Genomic DNA, 23183 nt, shown 5'->3' with positions numbered 1-23183 from the left:
ATCTATTATATCTGCACTCTTAACACGCAGTGAGTTGCACCGATTCCTCCCAGTGCACTTTGTGTGACGTGAAGCCTATTTCATGTATGTGCAAACAGCATAGTCAAATTCATATCATGGCTTGTCTCTCTACCATTGTGACATTTATTCCAGTTTCTTTTCCCCACCCCTACACACACACACATATACATACATACACACGCACACACCATACCACCCACACACTCAATAAGGGCCATCATCAGTCCAGTGGCAGGCAGTAATAAAGCCGTCACACAAGGATGACATCTTGAAATGGTCTCTGTTAAATCCCACTGCCTTACACAAGAAGCACAGAGACATCGCAAATCATAACATCACAGTCAAAGTTGAGGGTGCATTTATCTGAACCACCAGCAGAGGTCTTACAGTGAAAAACAGTGGGCTGCCTCTCATCCAGAGAGGAGGAGAAATGCCTGCACACATCCGTTTGTGAATAGCAGCACAGAGGTGGGAAAGCTGCATTTATCCTTGGGCACGTAGTGCTGATATTTAAACCAGACTCTTGACTTCCAGAGATATTCATCCCTACTGCTGCACAAACATATTGCAGAGGGCTGACAGCTGATTAGACTGATGGATCACTATGTGGTGCAACCATTACTACAGTTATGAATCCACTGTCAGCTCACTCCACTGTGGCCTCATCTCTCACACGCTCACACATCCTCTAACTGAAACTGAAAGCTGCACAGAGCTGATATGCAGTATGAAAGGGGGCACAGATTGATTTTATTGCACCTACTCCTTAAATGTAACCTATGGAGTTTTTAACCAGTAGTGGCAAGGTAGAGTGACATTTTGATGAGTAGGTCCCCATACTGTTTGTGTCCCGAGGTCTGCCATTATTTGCACAAGCACAAGCATGGGGTAAAGTGATACACATTCCACTGACTGCAGGTGATGGTGGTAAATGATGTGTTGTAAAAGGTCAAATTGCATTATAAAAGAGAAAAGCCAGAAAAAAGAATGTAAACAATGTAGGATTCAAACTTTTTAAAGCAAATTGTGTGCAAACGTTGTAGGTATAAAGGTAACTAGGAATTGAATATGAAGAGAATATAAAGAAATATTTTAAAAGTGTTGTTTACAATGTAAACTCGCAATTCCGTCTCACCTAAGCAAGCGGATTCTGACAAGGAAGGCTAGATAGACAAACTGTTTCCTCAAATGTTGCTTCTCCTACCAAAACAACCTCAAAACAACAGAGGCTACATATGATTCTGACAAACATCCAAAGTGAGAGTTTTGTCTCCAACTATGTAGATTACCCAGGCGTGCTATTTTCTTCAACTATCTGTGAATCACCTGACCTCAAACAGACGGCTAGGACTCCGGGAAGCAGGAAGCACGCAGTGCCTCCAAGACACCAATTTAGATCAAGGGATGCGCATTTAGCAGTTTGTTTTTTCCAGGGTTTTGTGTTTGCAGGACAAACAGCTTGTGTTCACTTGTAATGAGGGACAACAATTTTAGTACATTTTCTGTGCCTCTGACCACCCTATGGCACATTCTTCTTATGGTAACTCTAGTGATGGCATTAAGCTTGTGAGAAATACACATGTACAATATCAATCACAGCAGGTGTAGGTTATTTAATGAGAGACTTGGCACGGAGTTCAAATATTTGTTCAAGCAGGGACAGCCAGATCCTAGGACAGAGCGTGGGAGAGCACTCTGACAGCAGAAGAGTCACTACCCAACAGTTGAGCAATAAATGCAGTGTATTATCCAATCACTGCCACTGTCTATGCATCCCTCTCTGTCCCCAGAAAGAGAACCAAATCCCCAACAATTAGCTTGCTATGCATACTACATAGATAATACATCAGGATGTAGATGTATTATCAAGTAAGTTTTAAATATCTCTCTTTAATCTGATGGGTACTAACACACCAGAGAACTTGGTGCTATTTGGAGCAGTCGTGATGACCTGGGTACTATTTATATCTGTCAAGTGGCCCATCTAGCAGCAGAATTTACAGTGCACTCAAGTCATGATGGGCCTCGCACTAAACCGCATGCACACAGACATACAAGAGGCCCGATAAGTGGTTGTAAAAGGCAGCTTCACTTTGGGTTGATGTTTGTTGGGAAAGACTATGGAAGTCCTTTACACAGTTATGATATTACATAAGGACTTTTTAGATGAATGGCTTCTACGAGCGCCAGCACTGGACATGGAGACCAGTGCATCTAATCTTTCCTAGAAGTGATTAGAGATAAGGTAAGGGTTATTAAATCTACATACAGGGCAGCCAGCCACTTACTCCTAATTATTAACACTCACTATGGTTCTCATGAGCAAGAAAACATCAAAGGCTGTTGTCACTGAGCTCAAGCAACACAGAGAAGACTTGCGAGAGGATTAAAAACTTAAAGAAAAGTCAGAAAGAAACAATGTCCTGCTGATAGCATACATTATGTCTAGCCTGAACAACATGTGCCAGGAAGAGACAATTGTGGGACATGTGAGGTATGCAGGGGGAACAGTGTAGCTGACACTGTTGCCAGGAGAGAGAAGGGAGGGAGTAAGCCAAAGCCACAGGACCAGGAGGGTACAATATTAATCCCTCCACTGCTGCTGCTAAATTGAAAACTTGGCAGCAACCTGTACATCAGTATAGCACTACACCCTTTGTTCAACCCTGTGGAAGAGTGTGAAAAGAAGATACTTTAGTGGACCCTTTTTATGAAGGTGTGATCACTGTGAAAACAGAGGCTCGGATTCTCTTTCTGTGTAGCCGCTGAAAAAAGGAAAGTACCGAATGCGTTTTTGGACATGGATAAAGACAAATTCAGCGGGTGAATTTGTCTTTATCCTTAATTTGTTTCAGGAAACAGTTCGCTGTTCCAAAGCCCTCTGTGGACATTTTAACATGGTGCTCCAAGAGCTCACAGCTGTATAACATTTAAGCAGAGTGACGGCTTCCAAAATCTCCCTAATCATCACAGACCATCTGGAAAACAACTGGGCCGTGCACTGTCCACTGGACTGAGGTAGGCAGACAAGAGAAACATAGGGAGAATGGAAAAGATAGTGGGAGTAGATGTAGGCTTTGCCATGGCATGATATGGGAGCTGTACCATTTTAAGAGCTTAAGAGATATTCATCACCTTGATCACAGAACAGATATTATGGAACCAAAGTAAAGGGATTTCATTAGAAAATACAAGTTTGGACTTGCATATGCACTGATCAGCTCTTGTTCTGATTCTTCAGCACCTCACCTATGAGCACAGCAATGGTTGCAAGTTCAAATGTTAAGCAATATTGAGTTTTTCAACTAAACAGGCCCTTTAGAAGCAGTCAGCCAGGTTGGATGGGTATTTAGAACAGACAACCGTCAGGATACTGGAAAACAAAAACATTCTCGCATGTGATTCTACGACTCTTTCCAACTATATGTATAAAAAACAAAGGTACATCTAATAATAGCTGAGCAACAGTGTGACCCCTATGAAGGCAGCTGTCCTTAGATTCAGCCTGGTACAACATCAGCAAACGACGGCTCATTGCAGATTACTACAGGGATTACTCAAGTTCAACAGCTCTATCAGCATTAAATCAAAGACGCTATACAACTAAGAGGCTTTAGGACCAAATAATTACTGTAGGCTCTATGTTCCCCTACTGAACATGGAGGTAGACCTACATTCAATCCAATATATTCTATACCAATTACGTACATATTCTTAAGGACTTGAACAAAGTGATTTAAGAAAAAGTGTATTTTGTCAGGAATAATTTGTAAAATGATGACAGAGTCAACCAGACGACCCAGAAAAAAAGTCATCTCAACCACGGAGCCAGCCATCACCTTCTTATGGATGGCAACTGGGACCACTGCAGACAAAGAGTCTCTTCATCGTAAGCAGCCACGCCTAAAATGCATTTGCAGCACTGCTTGCTCACTGTTTTATACTGCTTAATTAGAAGGGAAGGAGTCCTTCTATATTCTGTGTAATTCAAGAGGTGATGCTACTATTTCATTTGAGAAAGAAAGGTACCTAGTATGTGAATCAGAGGAGAAATATGACAAAACATGACTAGGTTCTGAAATTCTTTTAATATCATTATCATTTAGTTAGGTTTGTCAGTTTTTAGTTGTGTTTATAAATATTTATTTTATTTTGGATATGTATATATCCTTGTAATCCCCTTTTGTAATCTAATTGACAACCCTGATGATGGTCACCTGGAAGGAGTGTGTAGTGGAGGGCTGTAACACTTTTATTATTACTTGAACGGTAAGATTTCTGTATTCTTGCAACAAACAATATATATTATAACATATAAAGTTGTAAAAAAAGAAACCAGCCACGCCATTAGTTTCCAATCCTGAAAAAAGAATCCTTACCATAGGATACCATAGGATGAAAAGAGTACACACAATGTGTAAACAGTGCATAACGAAACCCTGGGATGGGTAGCCAAGAATATTATGAACAACAGCAGAGAATATCTCGGTCTGATGTGGATTTTCACTGAGAAACCGTCTTAATCAGCACCTGGGGCAGTCCCAGACATCAGAGGATCTCTTACACATATGTTCACACACAGAGCATCCAAACAACAAAACACAACTTCCAGTGCTAGCCAGATGGCAGGGACCCCACAGAGGCTGGAACGCGTGAGAGCAGTCTGAACAGCTCAGTCTGCCTAGTTGACTGCTCTGTCTCCCAGTCAGCACCCAGCCTCAGAATAAAGAGTTATGGGGCTAGAGACGGGGATGATGTACAGCAGATCCAGGTCCACTGGTTACCCTCTTAAATCACATTACACACACAAGTGAGCTGCACAAGTACCGAGCACTGACAGAGTTAGTGAGTCAGCAGCCACAGCCATCAGAGCCTCCCCCTGCCAAGGGGGTGAGTAAACACTCTCTGAGCTTTACAGTTTGAATAAGGCATTGTCCCTGGTGTGCCATTTGTAAATGTTAGCCATGTGTATGGGAACGAACGTCTTACTTCTTTACAAACATACCATGAGATATTGCATACGGTCTTCAGGATTATTAAGATCATCAGGATTATGATGGATTATTTCATTCAATACTGAAGACACATTATCTATTTTTACATTAAATCAGTGTATAATAATGGATTAGGCAGGACACAAGGCTGGGTGGTATTTCCTTGAGAGTTCATTATTCCCAATCAGACAATGGCAATTTCCCAAAGACAAAATGTAATTTTAAACTGTCATTTATCTTTCAAAGTTTGTTTATAGTCAGTTTAGGAGTTTGCATGTTGTTTTTGTGCCTGTGTTAATTTTCTACGGGCGCTCAGGTTTCCACCAACCAGCAAGACACACCGGTTGGATGAACTGGAAACTAATTTGCCGATAGGTGTGAATGAGCTTGTCTGTCTTTGACAGTCGAGCTGTTCAGTGTGCACCCTGCCTCTCACCAGGTGTGTGCAGGGATTGGCTGTAGCTCCAGTGAAACAAATGAAAGAAACAGGCTCTACTTGTTGCATTTATAATAAATCTTTTGAAGTACTTCAAGGTGCTACCAGCCAGGACACATACACTGAGGAAGGCAGAGCCAGAGACATATGTGTGGACTGTTGCTACTGATTTAATTGAAAGAAAATGCAAAAAGAAGAACATTTGTGAGCGTTGCCCCAGCAACCCTGCACAGGATAAGGTTCACTGGATTTGATTAGGTCTGAGGTTACTTTCAGCACAGGGACTTAACTGGGAACATAATATGATTAATATAATTTTTACGGTATAGTCACACTGGTTTAATGTTTAATTGTTGAACAGAGTCGTTCCAATATACAGTTTTACATATTTGGGCAGCTAATCAAAGTATTTTCTATATCTGTGGCATAAAAATGATTGATTCCTACACAGAAACAGTGTTACGTCACTTTTGATGAGTTAAAACTTTCTTTAGGGAGTACCTGATTTGATGCACCAGAGCAGGCACTAACTATAAAGTCAATATTTCACCTGATTGAGTTTAATGAGCATAAATTTGGAAGCCAAAATTGTGATCACTTATTAAAGGATTAAATACACAGTCCTATATTGCATTTAATTTAATTCCAAGTCCAAAAATTCTCTCACACTCTTACTACTGTGAACGGATTTCTCAGGGTTACATAGGTCTGATATAAGCTCACAGATAGAAACTTATTCATATTCACTGAAGAGAAGGGGGAGCCTTTAAAGTCTGCCATAGCTGCGTGTCTGACAGTCATGGAGGGTTCATAGGGACTCCCATCGTGTTTGCCCTGAAAGATCTCAACTCTCAACTCTTAATGACATTCCAGGTAAAGCTACAGACAAAGTCACTGCAAACCCACATAGGCAGAAATGAGAATCAATGTGAGCTCACTCCTCAGATTGTCCCCTAGCAGTGGGGATTCTAACTCACTTCAGCTGATGTCACTCATGAAAATGAAAACAAATCCCCTATGCTTGAAGTCTGTGACATGCTAATCCATTCTTCAGATCTCAGATAAGATGCCTCATTTTACTGATGCCCTTAAGTGTCAGTGTCTGAAGTGTCTGGAACTTGAGAGATTAAACTTAGAAAGAGAAGAGGCAAGACAAGAACAGAAATACTGGTATGGACAAAAGGCATGAAAAACGACACTTGGAATTTAACTATTTGTATGCTAGTAAAAGCTACCATGAAGCATACTGAAAGTGCAGTTTATTTTGAATTATGCTAGGTTTGGAGGAAACAGAAAAAGGTTCCCCTAATTAAATTTATAACCATGTTCTCATCTGACTGTAAGTGGCTATAATCAATATTTTTATGATAACAATGAATCAAATGATGTGTAGTCTTAAAGAGGTTGCTTGTAGCGACGAACCCACAGACAATTATCATCTGACTCTGCAGTTCCTCTTAGCTCTATGGAGCATTCCAGTGTCTTTCAATTTTACGGTTTTGGTTCACTGCTCTCATATCATGAGATATCATCGTTTTCTGTAGAAGCACACAGCTATATTCAGTCAAAAAGCACACTATTGTATCTTCTCAGCACCAAACAGCACAGTTAGCAAATAGCTGGTGAACATACTGGAGCATTTAACAGCAAAAGAGCCAGATATTTCTCTCAGTAGTTGTTGGAGACCAAAAACAGAGCTAAAAGACACAGAATATTGCACTTTGTCAGGTGACCAGAAAACACATCTCGTCACAATCTGTTTCTGCTATCACATTACAGGGTCACTATGACAAGCAGTTAAGTAGGTTATCATCCAACCACAAGGTCATCAAGGAAGAGGACTTGATTATTTATCTTTAAGTGACAATCACCACAACTGAATATTGATCCACATCACAGTAACCCGATACTGCCACGTTCAAATGTGCAGTTGGCCAGTGTACGGGCCTCCAAACCACAAAACGAGTCAACAGCTAAACAAAGATCCACTAGAGAGATTTTTGTCATAATTGGACGAATTTCAATTGACATGCTTTCCTCTGTTCTGGGTGATAAATTATTCAGCAGTAGAAGTGAACAGTCTAATGAAAGTGGTGGATGCAGAGCAGACAGTACAATATTTATATTTTATGTTGCACTTTATACTGATGAGGACTCTGAAGCAGCAAATTGCCCTCAAAAGACAGTGGCAAAATGTCACTAAATGAAACATTTATAACTGGACAGCAATCGAGCAAGACTCTTAGTCTATAGAACTGTGAGGGTCATCCGTTTGAGACTCTGACTTTACTTAGTACTGACTCATTAGTCTCAAAACAAGATGTCAGCTATCTCATTGTGTAACCTACTGCAATTAGCCTTCAGCAGTTAGTCCCCTCCCCCCCCAATTTTCCAGACAGAATAAGAAGAGACAAGAGTAGCAAAGAGAGGGAAGTGGCAGGAGATCTGCACCTGTCTATTCATAACCATATTTGCTGTAAACACTCCCTGCATCCATGAGACAACAAACCCATAATTAGGGTCATCCCTCTCCAACTAAAATATTAAGCATTTTGTACCAGTCAAACTGACTTCACCCCATTTATCCGGATACACACGTCTAAAAGCTTGTCAAGATTCCTCATTAGCAGACAGAGACTGACAAACATTCTGACAAATTGCTGGTTCAATTGGCCAAATCATGTCCTCCCGTCTTGTTCAAAATGAGGCTTAAGTTAAAATGTGGGATTATGTGCTACAGAGATAAAATGAAAAACACAAATCTGCCAGATGGCACAGTCTCATCAAAACGCTGTTTACGTCACAAACAAAAACAGACTGAACAGATACTGCACTCGGGGTGGCTGTAGAATTTACTAGTAGACCCAAGAGAGGGATACAGAGAAAATATCATGAAAATAAATTGTCCAATGGCATGTCTCTGCATACAGTGTGCTGTACAGAGTGAATGTAGCATACAGTACTTTGCATGTGCACCATCAGAGAGCCCAGCTGCAGATCTTTGCACAGAAGTGCAGTTCACTAACAGATAAGTCTATAGCTCCCAGCTCTCGACACAGGGTACAAAGTAACAGACAGGTAATCTAAAGGAGAAAGTGCCTACTCTAGGCACTACTCTTGCTCTGATGTGTGTATTATTGTTTCAGCTCTTGGTGGACCAAAGTAGCAGAATGGCTGGATGGAGTTCAGTGTTCTCTGATTTATCGCCAAGTTCAGCAGTTGAAGCCAGGGCCAAAAGCCACTGGCTTAAATACTCGAATGTATTAGGACTAATGGGTGGGTGCTATTGACCAGCAACTCTCTCCTAAATGAGGTACAGCAGATGGGGAGATACAGTGATACTGTGTGTGTCATTAGTAAAACAAACAAGCACATTTGAAAAGAAAAACAGTTAAAAGGTCCAATGTGTAGGATTTCGGTGTAGCTGCAGATCGCAACTCCCTCGCTTTACCGTCCCCTTCCAAGTGCGAAGGAGCAACTACGGTGGCCACCAAACCGCCCCCTATCTAGAGCCAGTGTCTAGTTTGTCCCTTCTGGTCTAGAAACATGGCGGTTCAACATGACGCCATGACTCCACGGAAGGCGACCCGCGGTGTCTTTAGATATAAAAGGTTCATTCTAAGGTAACAAAAACACAACAGTTCCTATATTCAGGTGATTACCTGTGAATAACCCATAAACTCAGAAGAGACTGCTCAGTCTGAGGAGAGCAGTAAGCCATGACTGATTAAATTAACATCTGCACTGACCTTCACTCATCAAAACTCACAGTACCATAAAATAATCAAATCCTGTGATGGGTCATGCCTCTAGCCCACACTATCACACCAACAATCTGCACCTTCCATCGTCCCAAACACATCCCGTCAGAGGACAGTCTACGTCAGCACAATCTGCTCCTTGATGCTCACACTGTGTTACCCGATGGTAGCAGCCAAGCCACACAGCCAGCATGTGAATTGGCCAGATCCTTTAGCAGGCTCAAAAAAGACTTGAGTCAGATATTAATCAGTGATCCAGAGTCTGAAAACAAGAGGAGGGTGCTGTTTTTGGGTTTAAACTACTTGCCCCTTGTTTATGTACATTAAAAATTCAAAAATATAGACCTAAACTTGCAACATTTAACAATACTAAATTGATGACAAAGTAACGATAACCTACTATAAAGCATAAGGCACTGACTTATCCAGCTGTCATCGGGCTAATAGTTTTGGTACGTTTTCAGAGGCTTTTATTGGCAGCCTCACACAAAGCCTCAAAATGCCCCAAGTACTGTCCAAGACAGTTATCACATAAACCTGTCAACAAGTCTCTGTGTCAAAACAATGAGTCACAATGAAATTATCAGGCATGGTTTTACATAGTCCAATTACTCAAGTTTAAATACATCTAAGATACATCTTAAGACTGACAAATTGATCATGTGCCTTGATGCTTTTTTATCAGTGCACACAGCCAGCTTAATGACACCAATCATCAGTGGTGAGCCTATAACTAGAACTAAAGAATAACTAAAAGCTCTTATCAAGTAAGACAACAAAGAGGAACCTCTTGGGTCAGTCCCAGTAAACAGTCTGGGAAAATGTGTCTTACTAAAACAGTCCAAACAAGCCTCAGTGACATGTAGGCTAATTATCTCCATTTTACCAAAACAATCTGTATCAGCTTTCATTAAAATCAAAGTGTTTACCCGTTCAGCAGACAGGACGGCATGTTATAAGCCTACTAGTATTTTCTGTAGGCCCCCAAAGGAACTGCTTATAACAATTTGTAATATTAAACAAATTTACATATTTAATTTGGAGCTCACACTTTAGCTTTCAGTGCATGCAGTGTTGAAAAATAAATGACATTATAGGTAAGAGAAATGTACGACTAATGAGTGGTAGAGGGGAAAGAGAGGTGAAAGAGGACTGACAGAAACCATAATTGGAGAGAGGGCAAGGTAATCTGTAAAACTGCAATGTGAATTTTTGAGGTGGACACTTTATAAAATAAAAGTACCCTACACAAAGGTCAAAACAAGGAGATGCTGGGGCTGTTTCTCTGTGGCTCAGCTCAACCAGCTGAACACATGGTTGCAGTTTATTTACTGTGACTGTTACTTGTAATTACAGGTTTGAAATTATATTTCAAAATGATATTTCTCTTTTGCTGAGCGGTGGCACATCAGCTAATACGTGATTATTGTAAATTATCTATTTAGTTTGTCACATAATCAATAGGCTTCCTATTGCTATTAAGATGATGACTGAGGCAGACATTAAATCTGTAATCACACAATATTAGATTAGATTCAAATATAAATATCAGCAGTGGAGCTATAAAATAATAAATAGTTCATATTACATAATGTATTTATCATTCATGGAAAAAAAATATGTTCTGAAAAAATTCAATTATCTGAACTGTAACTTAAAATTCAGTTAAAAACTATTTATTTCTATATATGTAAAGAGAGAGAGAGAGAGAGAGATGACAACAGTCTACTACATTATCTTAATATTCTCCTAATCCTCAGTTAAACCTTGTGTTGTGTACAGCAGGTTTATCTTGTATTTTGCATGCAGTGACCTCTACTGACAGCTAAGTAACTTGTAGAAGCCACAACATCTGGGTTTAGCCTAAAACAAAGCTGCAAATTCATCTGCAGCTTCCAAGGACACAAAACTTAAATTCACATTACTTCATGAATGCAGTTTTAGACTTGTCTTAAAACTCAAAATGTGTCTAAAATGTAACCAATGCATTAAACCAATGTTTTTCACACTAAAATGCAGTCTGCGTGCTTTGTAGTGGACAACGTGGTCAGTTTGTGACTTGTTTTACAAAGAACATTACCATGTCACTGAACTGTGCCAGAATCCCAGTGATCAACTAATGAATGTGGTGGCCAAGTCTGTATTTCACTGAGAAGCTGTGATAAAATACTGGAATATAAAATTACTGCCTTTCAGTCAGACTGCCTGGCAACCTGCCACATGAAGCGCTTCAAATTCACAAGGAAGTCAAAGACGGAGAGGGGATTCAGTGAGGATAATAAGGCATAATATCTTAAATTCGTAGCCTGTGTGTTGCAGTGTCCTCAATCATACAGAAGCACTCTTGTATTTTGGCAGGGAAATTTATCTGCAAAATATCTATACCTGCTTTGTGAGAGGAGTATTTCATTAGAATGTAGAAATAACAAAATATTTCAACTCATATCCTCGGATTAAAAAACATTGCAAGGACAGAATCAGTGCTGACTGAATGATTTCCTTTCATTAGTCACATGCACCAGGCTACCACGGAGGAGAGACAGAGGAAAATGTGAAATATAATGCAGTTCAACAACTACATAACATAGCCAACTATGTAATTCATGTAGATGCTCGGCTTCAAAACAGAGAGGCACATACTGAACAAACCAAAGTGTTTTAGTGGACATGGATGATATATCACATTTTCTCCTGCCCACACACCACAAACAAATGAGCAAACTGGGGGTATGATGTTCAAACAAAATCAATGGAAGGAGACTTTAAATAAGACATCTTTAATACTGTAGGCTGGCACAGTACCTCAGAAATATGTTCCAGCATCGACTTAAGACAAGTGTCATTTTAAATTGTGAGCAGACCACATGAACACAAACAGGAAGGATTGCTGTTTTTTTTGACAGTTTAATAACTGAAAGAAAAAAAGAGAACTCATTATACTTTGGCTCAACTCTCCAAGTAGGCTCAGTTCTGAGCAGGGTAAGTCTGAATAAATAAAAACAGCTTTCAAGAAGACAGCAACCACGCTTTGCCCATGTTTGTCTAGTATTTGCACAATGTTCCTGTGTAATCATTAACTTTTTGCGATTGGCTTCTGCAGCACAGAAAAAGGGAGTAAAGGTTCCAAATTTATGGCCGTGCAATATTTACTTGTAATACACAGCATGTTGTCAGGAATTGTGCATCATTTGAATAAGCTTTTCATTCATTTGAGGTGATAAAACCGGCAATAACTGCTCTGAATTCATATGACGTGTTAAGATATTGTATGCAGTTTCTGGCGTTATGATGGGTGTGTGTCTTGTGGAAGGAGGGTGTAAAACTCACTTTATAAAGCATCGCGCGCCTTCGAAAGTATATCCTTCTTCCCATCCAGTGGGTAGGTCTGTGAAAAAAGGGGGAGGAGGATAAAAAACATGTGAACACAAACTGGTGGAACAAACAGATGTTCTGTGTATTAAATTAACTAGAGCTATGCATTCCCAGCTGTCAATTCATACAGTGCTCCAACAATTAGTCAATTAAACTATTTGTCAACAAAAATACATATATCAGCAGTTATTTTGAATATCAATTCATAATTTCTGCCAACTACTACTGTTTCCATCATCTCAAATGTTAGGATTTATTGCGTCTTTATATGATCATCAATGAACAGGGAAATTAAGCATATTTGTAAACTTCACTTTTAGGGCTGCAACTATTATTTTCATTATCACTTAATCTTTTGATTATTTTCATGATCAACTGGTTGATTATTTGATCTTTAAAATGGCAGAAAATAGTAACATCTACACATCACAGTGTCCTAAAGGTAAATATAACATATTTACATTGCTTTTGTCTGACCATCCAGTCCGAAACCCAAATATATTAAATTTACTATCACATAAGCCCAATAAAAGCAGAAAACCTAAGGAACATTTGACGTTTTTTATTGATGATCACTTATCAAACTGTATTTGACAATGAATTTTCTGGCAATCAAGGCATTTGACAACTCCATTAATCAACTAATTGTTTCAGCTCTAATGTACTGGGGCTGTATGACATTCTGATGGGTATTTTTCACTATTTTTGACATTTAACAAACAAAATAGATGAACTGATATTAATAATCACGGTTAGTTGAAGCCCTACTGAAACGCAGGAGCCACTCACACTAGTGGTAATGCTGTGCAGAGACTTACATGAGGACGCTGCTACACAGTTAGTGGCATGGTACTGCCACCTAGTAAAACACACACTGCAAGGAGCTAATTTTAATATTGAACACACATTGCGTTTAAGATTGGTTAAGAGCTTTTTTTTGAAGTGGTGGTGTAGAGGAAGCTAATTTTGTAGGTTTACAGCTAACCTTTACTAGCTCCCCAGCCTGCAGCAGCTGTTGCTGTATACCTGTCCAAACTGGATATCACTGTCCCTGTTAACTGGTCAATTTAACATCAAGTGCACGTGTCAGACAGGCGGTATGTGTATGTAACAGTTTATCCAAAATAAAATGCCTCTGATATTGACTGATTTATAAGCTGGTGACTTGAAAGTCGTCGTTTTGTTTTGTTTTTTGTTGTTGTTTTTTTTACAAGTTCGCTGGTAGCAAACATCCACTCGTCCAACTCCACCGACTGACCAAGCCTGAACGAGAGGCTCGCGAGGAGGTGGCACGAGCAGGGCAGGAGAGGAGAGGTGGCGGGCACGAGAGAGGGCTCACTTTCCACAGCACGAGCGACAAAAGCCCACTCACTCATGCATTAAGAAACACAGCATGGGTGTCACAGCCTCTCTCTCTCTCTCCCCCGGTGTGGGAAGTATCGGTTTTGGCAAAACCAGCTCGTGACGACGCACGAGACACGTTATAAACACAACGGACAAACTTGACAGCCGTCAGGTGACATCTTACCTGGAGTTTTCCTGTGTCCAGTGATTACCGCTTCGCCACTCACTGGATGCAGCCAGGTTGTACTCTTGGCTTCTTCGCTGTTGGGAGAAGGGAAAATCATTCATTATTACACGGCGACTTTCTTCGAATCGGAAACGGACAGAAATGACTTGAGGCATTTTCTCTGAAGGGGATAATTACTTAATGAAGAAGACGCGTCCATCCCGAGTAACCCCATAACTCCAGGAAGAAGGGAGACAAGAAATCCACTCGGGTTGTAGATCCGCCGCCATGTCTGGCACTACTGTATGACAATCGCGCGGCTCCGCTCTCTCAGGCAGCGCGTACACGGAAACCTTGGCAACGGCGGATGGCTCAGAGGAGGGCAGGGGGTAGGGCAAGCAGGTACCCTCAATCCATTCGTCTGGGAGATAATTTGATTGACAGACACATACTTGTTAAATATCTTAATTGATGGGCGTTTTATTTTTCTTTGTGTGGGATATTGTTATAAGAATGCCTTTGTAACTTGTTTTTCTCTGATTTTTGATTGTTATTGTTGCCTTTTGCACAGCTGTGGATGCACATTGTTTTCAGCACAGACACCTCTCAGTGGGGGGCGGGGAGGGATTAACCTGTCAGGAGGCCCCCAGGGCAGAATTGATCTGCTGGGCCCCCATTTTGCCCTTTTTCACAACATAAAAGTAGATAGCAGAATACCATTAAGGATGGCTCCTTTATTCAACTGTCCCTGTAAGACACAACATTGTAGTGAGGCAGTACGCATGTTACAGGAACCCTGAACAGGAAGATCTGTGATCCTTTTGAGACATGTCAAAAATGTCTTTAGTAAAAAAGAAAAAGGCCTATTAACTTCCTTGTTCCTTGCGCTCTCTGGTAGTGCGTACAGTTTTTGCTGGAGTGCAATGTCTTTGTGGTAATTGGATTAAGCACATCTATGTATGGATTCTGGATTACCCACCAGGCAGAGTCGGTAAACCGCCCTGGGTTCCCAGAACCCCAGGGTCCTCAAAAGCCTAAGTTTCACTGCATGTCAGTTGGCTTTTGGTAATTAGATTAATCGTACATTTTGATTTTAATGGACCAAAATTAAGCCCTAAATTGTGTTTTTAAAAAAATCATTAAAACTTCTAAATCCTCAAGTCTGGCCAAGGACCTTTGTTGCATGTCACCCCTCATGTCTCTGTCTCTGCTCATCAAATATGTAGGCACAAAACTGAAATAATGAAGGTCCTAAAATTAGATATTGGCACAGGGGCCCTCTTCAAGACAGTGCCTCTAGGTCAGGTAATAGTCAGGAGCTACAGTGAGTCCCTTATCATGTCAGATTGTGTGTAAGTGGCGCATATTCCAAAACTAATGATCAGTTAAATTAGCACAAACGTGGTGACACTTAAAGTATCAGCCTTTGTGCCTCCTTGAGTTCAGGTGTTCTGGAGCATGGGGGTACAGACTGGAATACACACACACACAAACACACACACACAGATACACCCAACGCACTGGTGAACACACACTTTCAACTCTACCTTTAGGTTCTTGGTCCCCGCCTTCTGTCATTGTGCTGTGAAACTGCAGCATCAGCCTTTCACACCATACAAAGACAAGTTATCCAACACCGCTGTGCCTGGCCTGTTTGTTGGCATTGTGTCGCATTGTGTTCTGGACACATGGTAAGCCACTGCTTTTGAGGCGGCGGCTGCTGGTGGTGGGAAGTGGACATACTCTATCTGCCAACTGCCAGGTCGTCCACTTTGGAGAAAAACTCCTAAAGGGAGGGGAAGCAGTTTAGGTAGTTAGGCACTGATGCTTGTGCTGGTCAGATGTCAAACAGTGAGCCCTTTGTTTTACCTGGGCCAGAGCAGCATGGAGCAGCTTGTTTTCCCCCAGGTAGTACAATGGTCCATGAGAAGAAAGATCATAACAACATTCAACTTAGTTGAGTTTTATGTACCCTTTTTATTAACCAAGCATCAATTTATAAAGCATGAGGCTTTGTTGTATGATACACAGCTAAATTCAATCAATCTCTAACCTTTTTATGAATCTGTAGATAGATTTTTATTCTGAAATTCTTATTTTTTTTAACAGTTAACAGTTTATCTTTTAAGGAAATACCTTACTTGCTCACTTTTTCCATAATTGTTTAATCTCTTTCCGAATATCTAATAAGATCAGTTAGGTGGAAATAATTGGATTAGAGCCTGATACCTACCTGTGTGTGCCGGTATACCCGTGGGATCTGAAAGTGAGGTAGTGTCTGAAAGCCAGGGTAACTGCTTCTCAGTTTTCCAAAAACCAAATATTCACAGTGGGCCTCCATTTTTAGCATTCAGAAAAGAAAAGTGAAATATACAAGTAGGGATGTCCGATAATATCGGCCCTCCGAAAAATGTAATATCGGGAATTATCGGTATCAGGTTTTTATAACCAATGTTTGTCTGTAGGCTTCAGCATTTCCGAGCCTGCATGAACGCAGCATGGCACGTTTACCGGCGCGCGCTAGATGACGTATAACAACAACAACTACGCTAGACTGGTTGGTTGCTAACCGTGGCTAACAAGCAAACAATTTAAAGCTGAATGATTTTAAAATTAACAAAAACACATTAACCAAAGCTAGTGCTTAGCTAGCGATTAGCGCTTAGCTTAATTCCACAATAGGAGATATGTTGTTACCTAACAGTTTTGGTGTAAAAAGCCTGCAGTATCGGGTGATATCGGTATCGGAAATTGAGAGTTGGACAATATCGGAATATCGGATATTGGCAGAGAAGCCAATATCGAGCATCCCTATATACAAGCACTATTTCCTATTCCTGATTCTTAAAATTATAGTCGAACATGATATATGACACACACAGCTTTGCATTAATAGGCATATTAGTCACAAGTATAATTATGAAAGCCCAAAAAAGGCATTTAAATTCAGTCTCCCTTTAATTTCACAGGTGCCCTAATCAATATGCAAGTTCCCATGGAATTCTGTCTCAAGGTCTGACAGCACTGACATAACAGAAAGTCCAGCACTGTGGGTCAGTTCATGTAATTCTTCGTTTGGCAGAAGCAGACTTTCTCAAATGCAGCTCACAGTTGCCAGGGTGAATGATAAATGCTTCACTGTACTGTAGCTTATCATCGGCTCTCAAGCAGCCCATACCATTTAGTTAAAGTGGGAGCTTAAATGAGAGTGGTGGCAAAGTATGTTTGTCTTCCTACAAAAAGGTAGTGCTGGAGGCTGTGTGTGTGAAACCTTTTCTCAACAGCACATAATTCAATAATAGAAAATGGAAATATTATGTAGAATAAGCCAAACAGATCTGGGTTCTTGACCCCTGCTGATCTGCTTATTCATTTTGTCAGGCACTGATTTCTGGGATCCACTAAATGTCACACTATACTTAACTGAGGCTCTGGTCATAATGTGATTTAAATCCAGAACTGACTCCGCAGAGACTTTTAAAAGATCAGAAAGAAAAAACATTTTCCTGTTTCAAATACAAGGCTACTTTATACTCCCTTGTTTTCAGAGAGAATAAAAGAAACAAGATTAGCTGAATAACACAACCCAACCAGCTTCTCAAAGACTCAATTCAACTCACAAAATATTAATTCATGTCCTAAAGGAGACCCTGGGTCTGAATAATAAGTGCAATAGAATCATTATGAAGTACATACACTGTTGTGTCTGGTTAACATTGTGCAATGCATTCTTACATAATTCCTCCATGCTCTGCAAGGCGAGGGTTCTCTGCTCAGCGACACAGGCCAGACTTGAGGCATCAGAATGTAATTAATGGTTGCACATTATCAAGCAGCTGTTGGAGGGCTTTGTTCTGGTGCCAGCTCAGCAGTAGCCTCGTGCCTGTCTGTGCTAGGTAAGAGGGAGGACTCTCCTCTTTAGGCTGGAGCCACTCGGCATCTGTGCAGACCTCTCATCTGCTGGCATCAAAAGCCTTTACAGATAGAGCCATCTTTCAGCCTGAACACGACGCTTTGAAATTAGTGGACTGGAAATGTGGGAAATGTTATAACATTGCCACTTAACTAGTACTGAGGGAAAAATAGTCATTCTTTGATTAGATAAAAATAAGAGTTCCCAATATAGCCTCAGGAGGTAATATTCAGCCCACAACTACAGTGTAAAATTAACTTACTGGGCACTGTAACTTCCTGTATTGCACTATTTATCAAATCCCTTACACATTGCTCAATGATATGAACATGATGTCATCTGTGCTTCTCAGATTGCAACACACAGAATCATTTTACTGTCATCCATAACCCACAAACCAGTATAGCTATAGCGCCAGTCAAGTCAGCAGGAGAGGCTATTAGGCAACATTGGAAAGATGGTATAACACTTAATTCAGCTGTAGATGCATAGGTATGTGGTAATAGCAATACGGATGATAGGAATATAGATCATTAGGCTTTGGAAGTTTGTGTAAAAAGAAGACAACTCACCTCTGAATCATTAAACATGCTTCCCTGAATCACTGTTAGTCACAGCCTGACAAACACCCAACCCACAAATGGTTCTATGTTCACCACAGTGATGACCTCACTGGATCCATTGCCTTTTTGGATGCAGTCCAAATGTTTTTCTTTCCAGGTTTTATGAGATTTCCACCAGTGATGATATGTGTCATTAAGACTGAATGAGTGGGTACTCTATTTTGTAATTAGGGGATGCTATAAGTGGCTTGACTTGGTTTTCACTGAAGTAATAGTGAGAGGAAATGCATTGCAGCTCGGCTGTGGCACAAAAAAAAAACTCAAGCAAAGTTATTTCCTCCAGACCAACTGGGTTTTATTTTGCTATGTAAAGTAAAAACAGAGCTGGACTTGTGTTCGATGTGATAGGTTATTCATGCTAAAGTACTGAAAAGGTTGACTGTGTTATTTACTTTCAAGATCAGCAGCAGAACCAAGCAGGAATAAATTATACATCTTGTATAAAAGGGCCAGAGCTTTACCTGTCAAGATGAATGTGTCTGTTAAATATCTAAACTAACATAATCATCATAACCTTACCCACATGTTGTCTTTAGGACTAAACGGTTTAGACAAGAACCTCTGTGTAAACATAATGAAATTAACCTTCCCTCTACCTCTCTCTGCATCATAAACCGTTTTATTAATTGCTATCTGTGCTTCGTAAGCACTACAAAAGGCTACTGTAAATGCACCAGACTTTAAATCATCCTCACATAACATGAGTGGTTTTCCTATTGATTGCAGCTGGCACCATTAGTCAAAAGATCCTGCTGTGTCATTTAAGTAATGTAAAGAGTAGATTATTAATTAAGATGAAGGACTTCTTAACATTGATCAGGCTCTTAAGCTCCATTTTGGTATAACACATAAATAACCTAACATGGGTGTGATTCACCAGTATACTGTCTCAGTGCTCATGAGAGCTCATCACATGTGCTGACATCACAAATCATTACACGTAGCACCGCCAGGTTTCATCTTCATGAGTGCAAAGTCTGTGCCTTCGTCCTGCAGTGTATTTTTGCTTAAGTAGCAGATTATAGATCACTATATAGAACTACTTCAGGCCTAGTGCTGTGTAATGTGAAAACTCTGTTTCAATGGCGCAGTTATCTGGTGGGAGTGGAAGAGGCCGCAGTCCACTGAAGGAATCTTAATTGTCTGAGGTGATGTACAGTGTTAACAAAGGTGTGGATGTGAAACCAATAAATAAAGTTTCTTATTTTATGTTGCAACCACAACATCTGTTTGGCTTTGCAGTATTCAAGATGTCTCAGCATGCAGCCATCCCCTGTTGACACAAATATCCTGTGTCTGATGGGAAAGCAGAGCAGTGTGACAAACAGGTCATGAGCATCTTCTCAGGGCAGCAAGGGTCATGTGAGCGACAGTGAGAAAGACTCCAGTCCAGGAATAATTCTTTAAAGCAGATGGCAAGAAATCCTCAAGGACAGCGCTGGTATTCCCAAATGATCCCATAGTTTGTAACAATACTAAACATTTATTGCTCATCTGATTATCCTTCCCACTCTGTTCAGCAACTACTGTCAAATTCAAAGTGAGCTGTCTAATGCATTAATAAAAGAGAAGATTCAATTTTAATAGAATGCATTCATTGTGATGCAGATCTCATCCTGATGCTAAACATAATAAAAAATAGCCTTGAACACAGAATATTGTCTTCAAATATATCACCCACAAAGTAGTTTTTCATGCTGAATCAGCAAAAGGAACTAAATGATTCATGGAAAAACCTTTACTTTTAAATGTAAACAAAATACAGTAAATTTATACCACTATCCAGTTGAAACAGAGTAACCTCCAAAGTAATTAATTATGTAAAAAGGTCTCAATTAGATATTCCAGAAAAGGAAGGAAACATATGACCTATTCTTTGACACCACAGTACACATATTTATGTATGAACATCTGCTCTGCTTGGGGCTATTTTGAGCCTGGAGTTTTTTTTCAAATTCAAGGTCATGCAAAACTGCATGATCAAAGTATTGTTAGTACTTCAGTCACTTCCACAATGGTATTACATGAACACTTGTTTAGTTTTTTCCCCTTTTCCTTTCGGGGTCATTTCTGCATTAGAATTGTTTTTAAGTCCTACAGCTTACAGACAGGAAGTTATTGTGAAATCTTGGGTTTCGACAGAAAATAAGTCACAGAGTGTTTGTGCCTAATTACACTCTTCACTGGAATGTGTACAGTCAATTCAAAAAGAAAATAAGTGAGTTATATCTACTAAAGCAAAAGCTTATCTCTCAAGGAAATGTCTGTTTTTCTTAAATTATTTTGTTGTTCACAACCCGACCCACATCCCTCAGCGCTGAGCTGAATGAGCTCTCTACTGAAAATAGAGAGAGAACTGAGTAGGAGATGATCTGCCTTATTTATTTGTTTACCACACTGCGTAGTAACTTCTTGAAAGGATGGATCTGATGAAGTATGCAGTTAGGATCCACAAGGCTTTATACTATACACCCTGTCATGTTATGTTGACATGGTGCACAAGCATTTAAAGCTCTACCACAAATGATCTGTCCTTGGAGACCTCATAAGGCTGGCAGTTTACAGCGTGTTAATAAAACAGCCTGAGCAAAAAAGAGACTTTTCCGTCATTCTGCATCAGAAGTCACTGGTGAAACTCCCACACAATGTGTTAATTTACTGGAATACAAAAATAAACACAGATAACAGGTTCAGATGGGAAATCTAAGATTTTGTCATTTGCAGCCACAGTTCTACTCCAACAATATTATAAATTGTTTAAACAGAACACAAGAAAATCCTATGGCACAGTCTTCCTCGTACTTGTCACCATCTGTTGAACAAGTTTCCTTATTCTGGATCTCATGTCAGACCCCACTATTGATTATAGATTAACAGAAAATAATGGAATTATTACCTTTTTGAGTATCTATTTTCCCGATGCACAAGATGACTGTTGTTTATTTATTCTGCTTATGTGGCAGATTGCACATTGTGCTGAGTCAGTGACAGCTTTTGGCTTTTACCTCCAATGCACACCTGCTCCGGAGTAGTGAGTTCAAAGATTCCTTTGAAATATTGAATAAAGAGCTCCCGACTACACCATGAACTGAAATAGACACATACATACATACATACATACATACATACATACATACATACATACATACATAACAAACATACATATATACATACACAAATACATACATACATACAAACATACATACATGCAGACATACATACATACATACATACATACATACATACATACATACATACATACATACATACATACATACATACATGCATGCATACATGTAGTTGATCCATGTGGCAAGATGACCAGCAACAGTAAAAGGGCTGGCGCAGTAAATTGGCTCTAAATCAGCGAGTGGGAGTGAAGGGTTGTGGGAAATCTGAGCTCATTTCCTCCCTTGTCAAGGTCCAGTAAGCATAAAGGTAGTACAGTATATCAACATCATGCCATTTACTGCACATCACACAGAAATGTAAAGAATGGTTTACACTCACTCCCCATAATTAAAAATCTTAAAGTTAAACTAGTAAAAGTACAAAACAGCATTTTAATCCAACATCCTGTGATTAAACTGTATTTCACAATATTCCTCAAAAATATTTTTATCCCTTGACATCTCTTTCCGTGAGGGAGTGCCACAGTATGTTTGTGTCTGCATATGAATCTAAATTTGTCAGTCTGTTGGAGAGGCAGTAGGACACAGCTGAGTCCTGAGGAGAGGTTGTGTCTGGGCCACTAAACACGTCCCATGTGCCTAGCACCATTGGGTACGCAGGGCCATCTGCTTTCTATACCGGGACGCTGAGGTAAAGCGCAGGGGGGTGGTGGAAGAGTTTCTTGTGGTAGCTCTGCTAATCAATAGGTATTGATTCCTCACTTATCTCAAATACAGCCTGGCTGATGAGATGCCTCTGACCTCATCCAGAGACAGGAGAGCAAGGGAGGATTGTCAGCAGGGTAAGCCCTGTGGAACAAAGACGCAGCTTTACGTGTACACAAGCAAAAAGCTTGCGTACCAGTGGTTTGCCGGAAGCACATAAGTGCACACTGACTGACAGAAAGACAAATATACACAGGACAGGTATGCTCAGAGTTAGATTCCAACGGAAGAAATGTATACATACACAATAGGAGGCACACGATAATTCAGCTGGAGAACTATCTCCTTTTTAACGTTGGACTTGTCAAAGCTTGCATGGACCAGTCATGCCCCTGCTATCCCTTTTACCGTTCATCCCCTAAACCTCCTCCCTCGGCTGCTCTCACTCTCTCTTGTTGCAAGCAGACAATTAATCAGTGCTTTGTCGGCTAGATGGCTCACATTCACTGCAGTTGCTGTGCTCAGCAGAAAGGTAAATAAAGCAAACCCTCTAAACTGACAGTCACATGGATGGATAGACAGATGGATGGATGGATGGATGGATGGATGGATGGATTGACAGGCTGCTATATGACAATGACGATATCCTTGTCAAAGCTACACATGTGACAGAACAGCAATAATACTATTGGTAGCATAATAAACATTTTTGAAATA

General features: G+C 40.2%; 2 protein-coding genes across 12 annotated transcripts in view; one reads left to right on the top strand and one right to left on the bottom strand.

Annotated features, from left to right (window-relative positions):
• LOC127352755 (pleckstrin homology domain-containing family A member 5) overlaps positions 1-14470 on the bottom strand; it is a 75973-nt gene extending 61503 nt beyond the window's left edge. For 3 of the 11 annotated variants that reach the window (XM_051381399.1, XM_051381398.1, XM_051381400.1), the window contains exons 1-3: positions 14293-14430; positions 14113-14189; positions 12540-12597 (exon numbers count right to left, since the gene is read on the bottom strand). In XM_051381399.1, coding sequence (XP_051237359.1) covers positions 12540-12597; positions 14113-14189; positions 14293-14384 — 227 coding nt within the window. In that variant the 5' untranslated portion in view covers positions 14385-14430. Of the gene's footprint in view, positions 1-12539; positions 12598-14112; positions 14190-14292 lie in introns of all 11 variants that reach the window. The other 8 variants (XM_051381390.1, XM_051381391.1, XM_051381395.1 and 5 more) reach the window with 6 other exon arrangements.
• LOC127352756 (1-phosphatidylinositol 4,5-bisphosphate phosphodiesterase zeta-1-like) overlaps positions 14391-23183 on the top strand; it is a 33687-nt gene continuing 24894 nt past the window's right edge. The window contains exon 1 of the mRNA XM_051381404.1: positions 14391-14496. Coding sequence (XP_051237364.1) covers positions 14462-14496 — 35 coding nt within the window. The 5' untranslated portion in view covers positions 14391-14461. The remainder of the gene's footprint in view (positions 14497-23183) is intronic.

The sequence above is a fragment of the Dicentrarchus labrax genome, unplaced genomic scaffold (assembly GCF_905237075.1).
Source record: "Dicentrarchus labrax unplaced genomic scaffold, dlabrax2021, whole genome shotgun sequence".
Classification (NCBI taxonomy): domain Eukaryota; kingdom Metazoa; phylum Chordata; class Actinopteri; family Moronidae; genus Dicentrarchus; species Dicentrarchus labrax.
The sequence above is the reverse complement of the archived record's forward strand: the minus strand, read 5'-3'. Positions and strand labels throughout refer to the sequence as shown.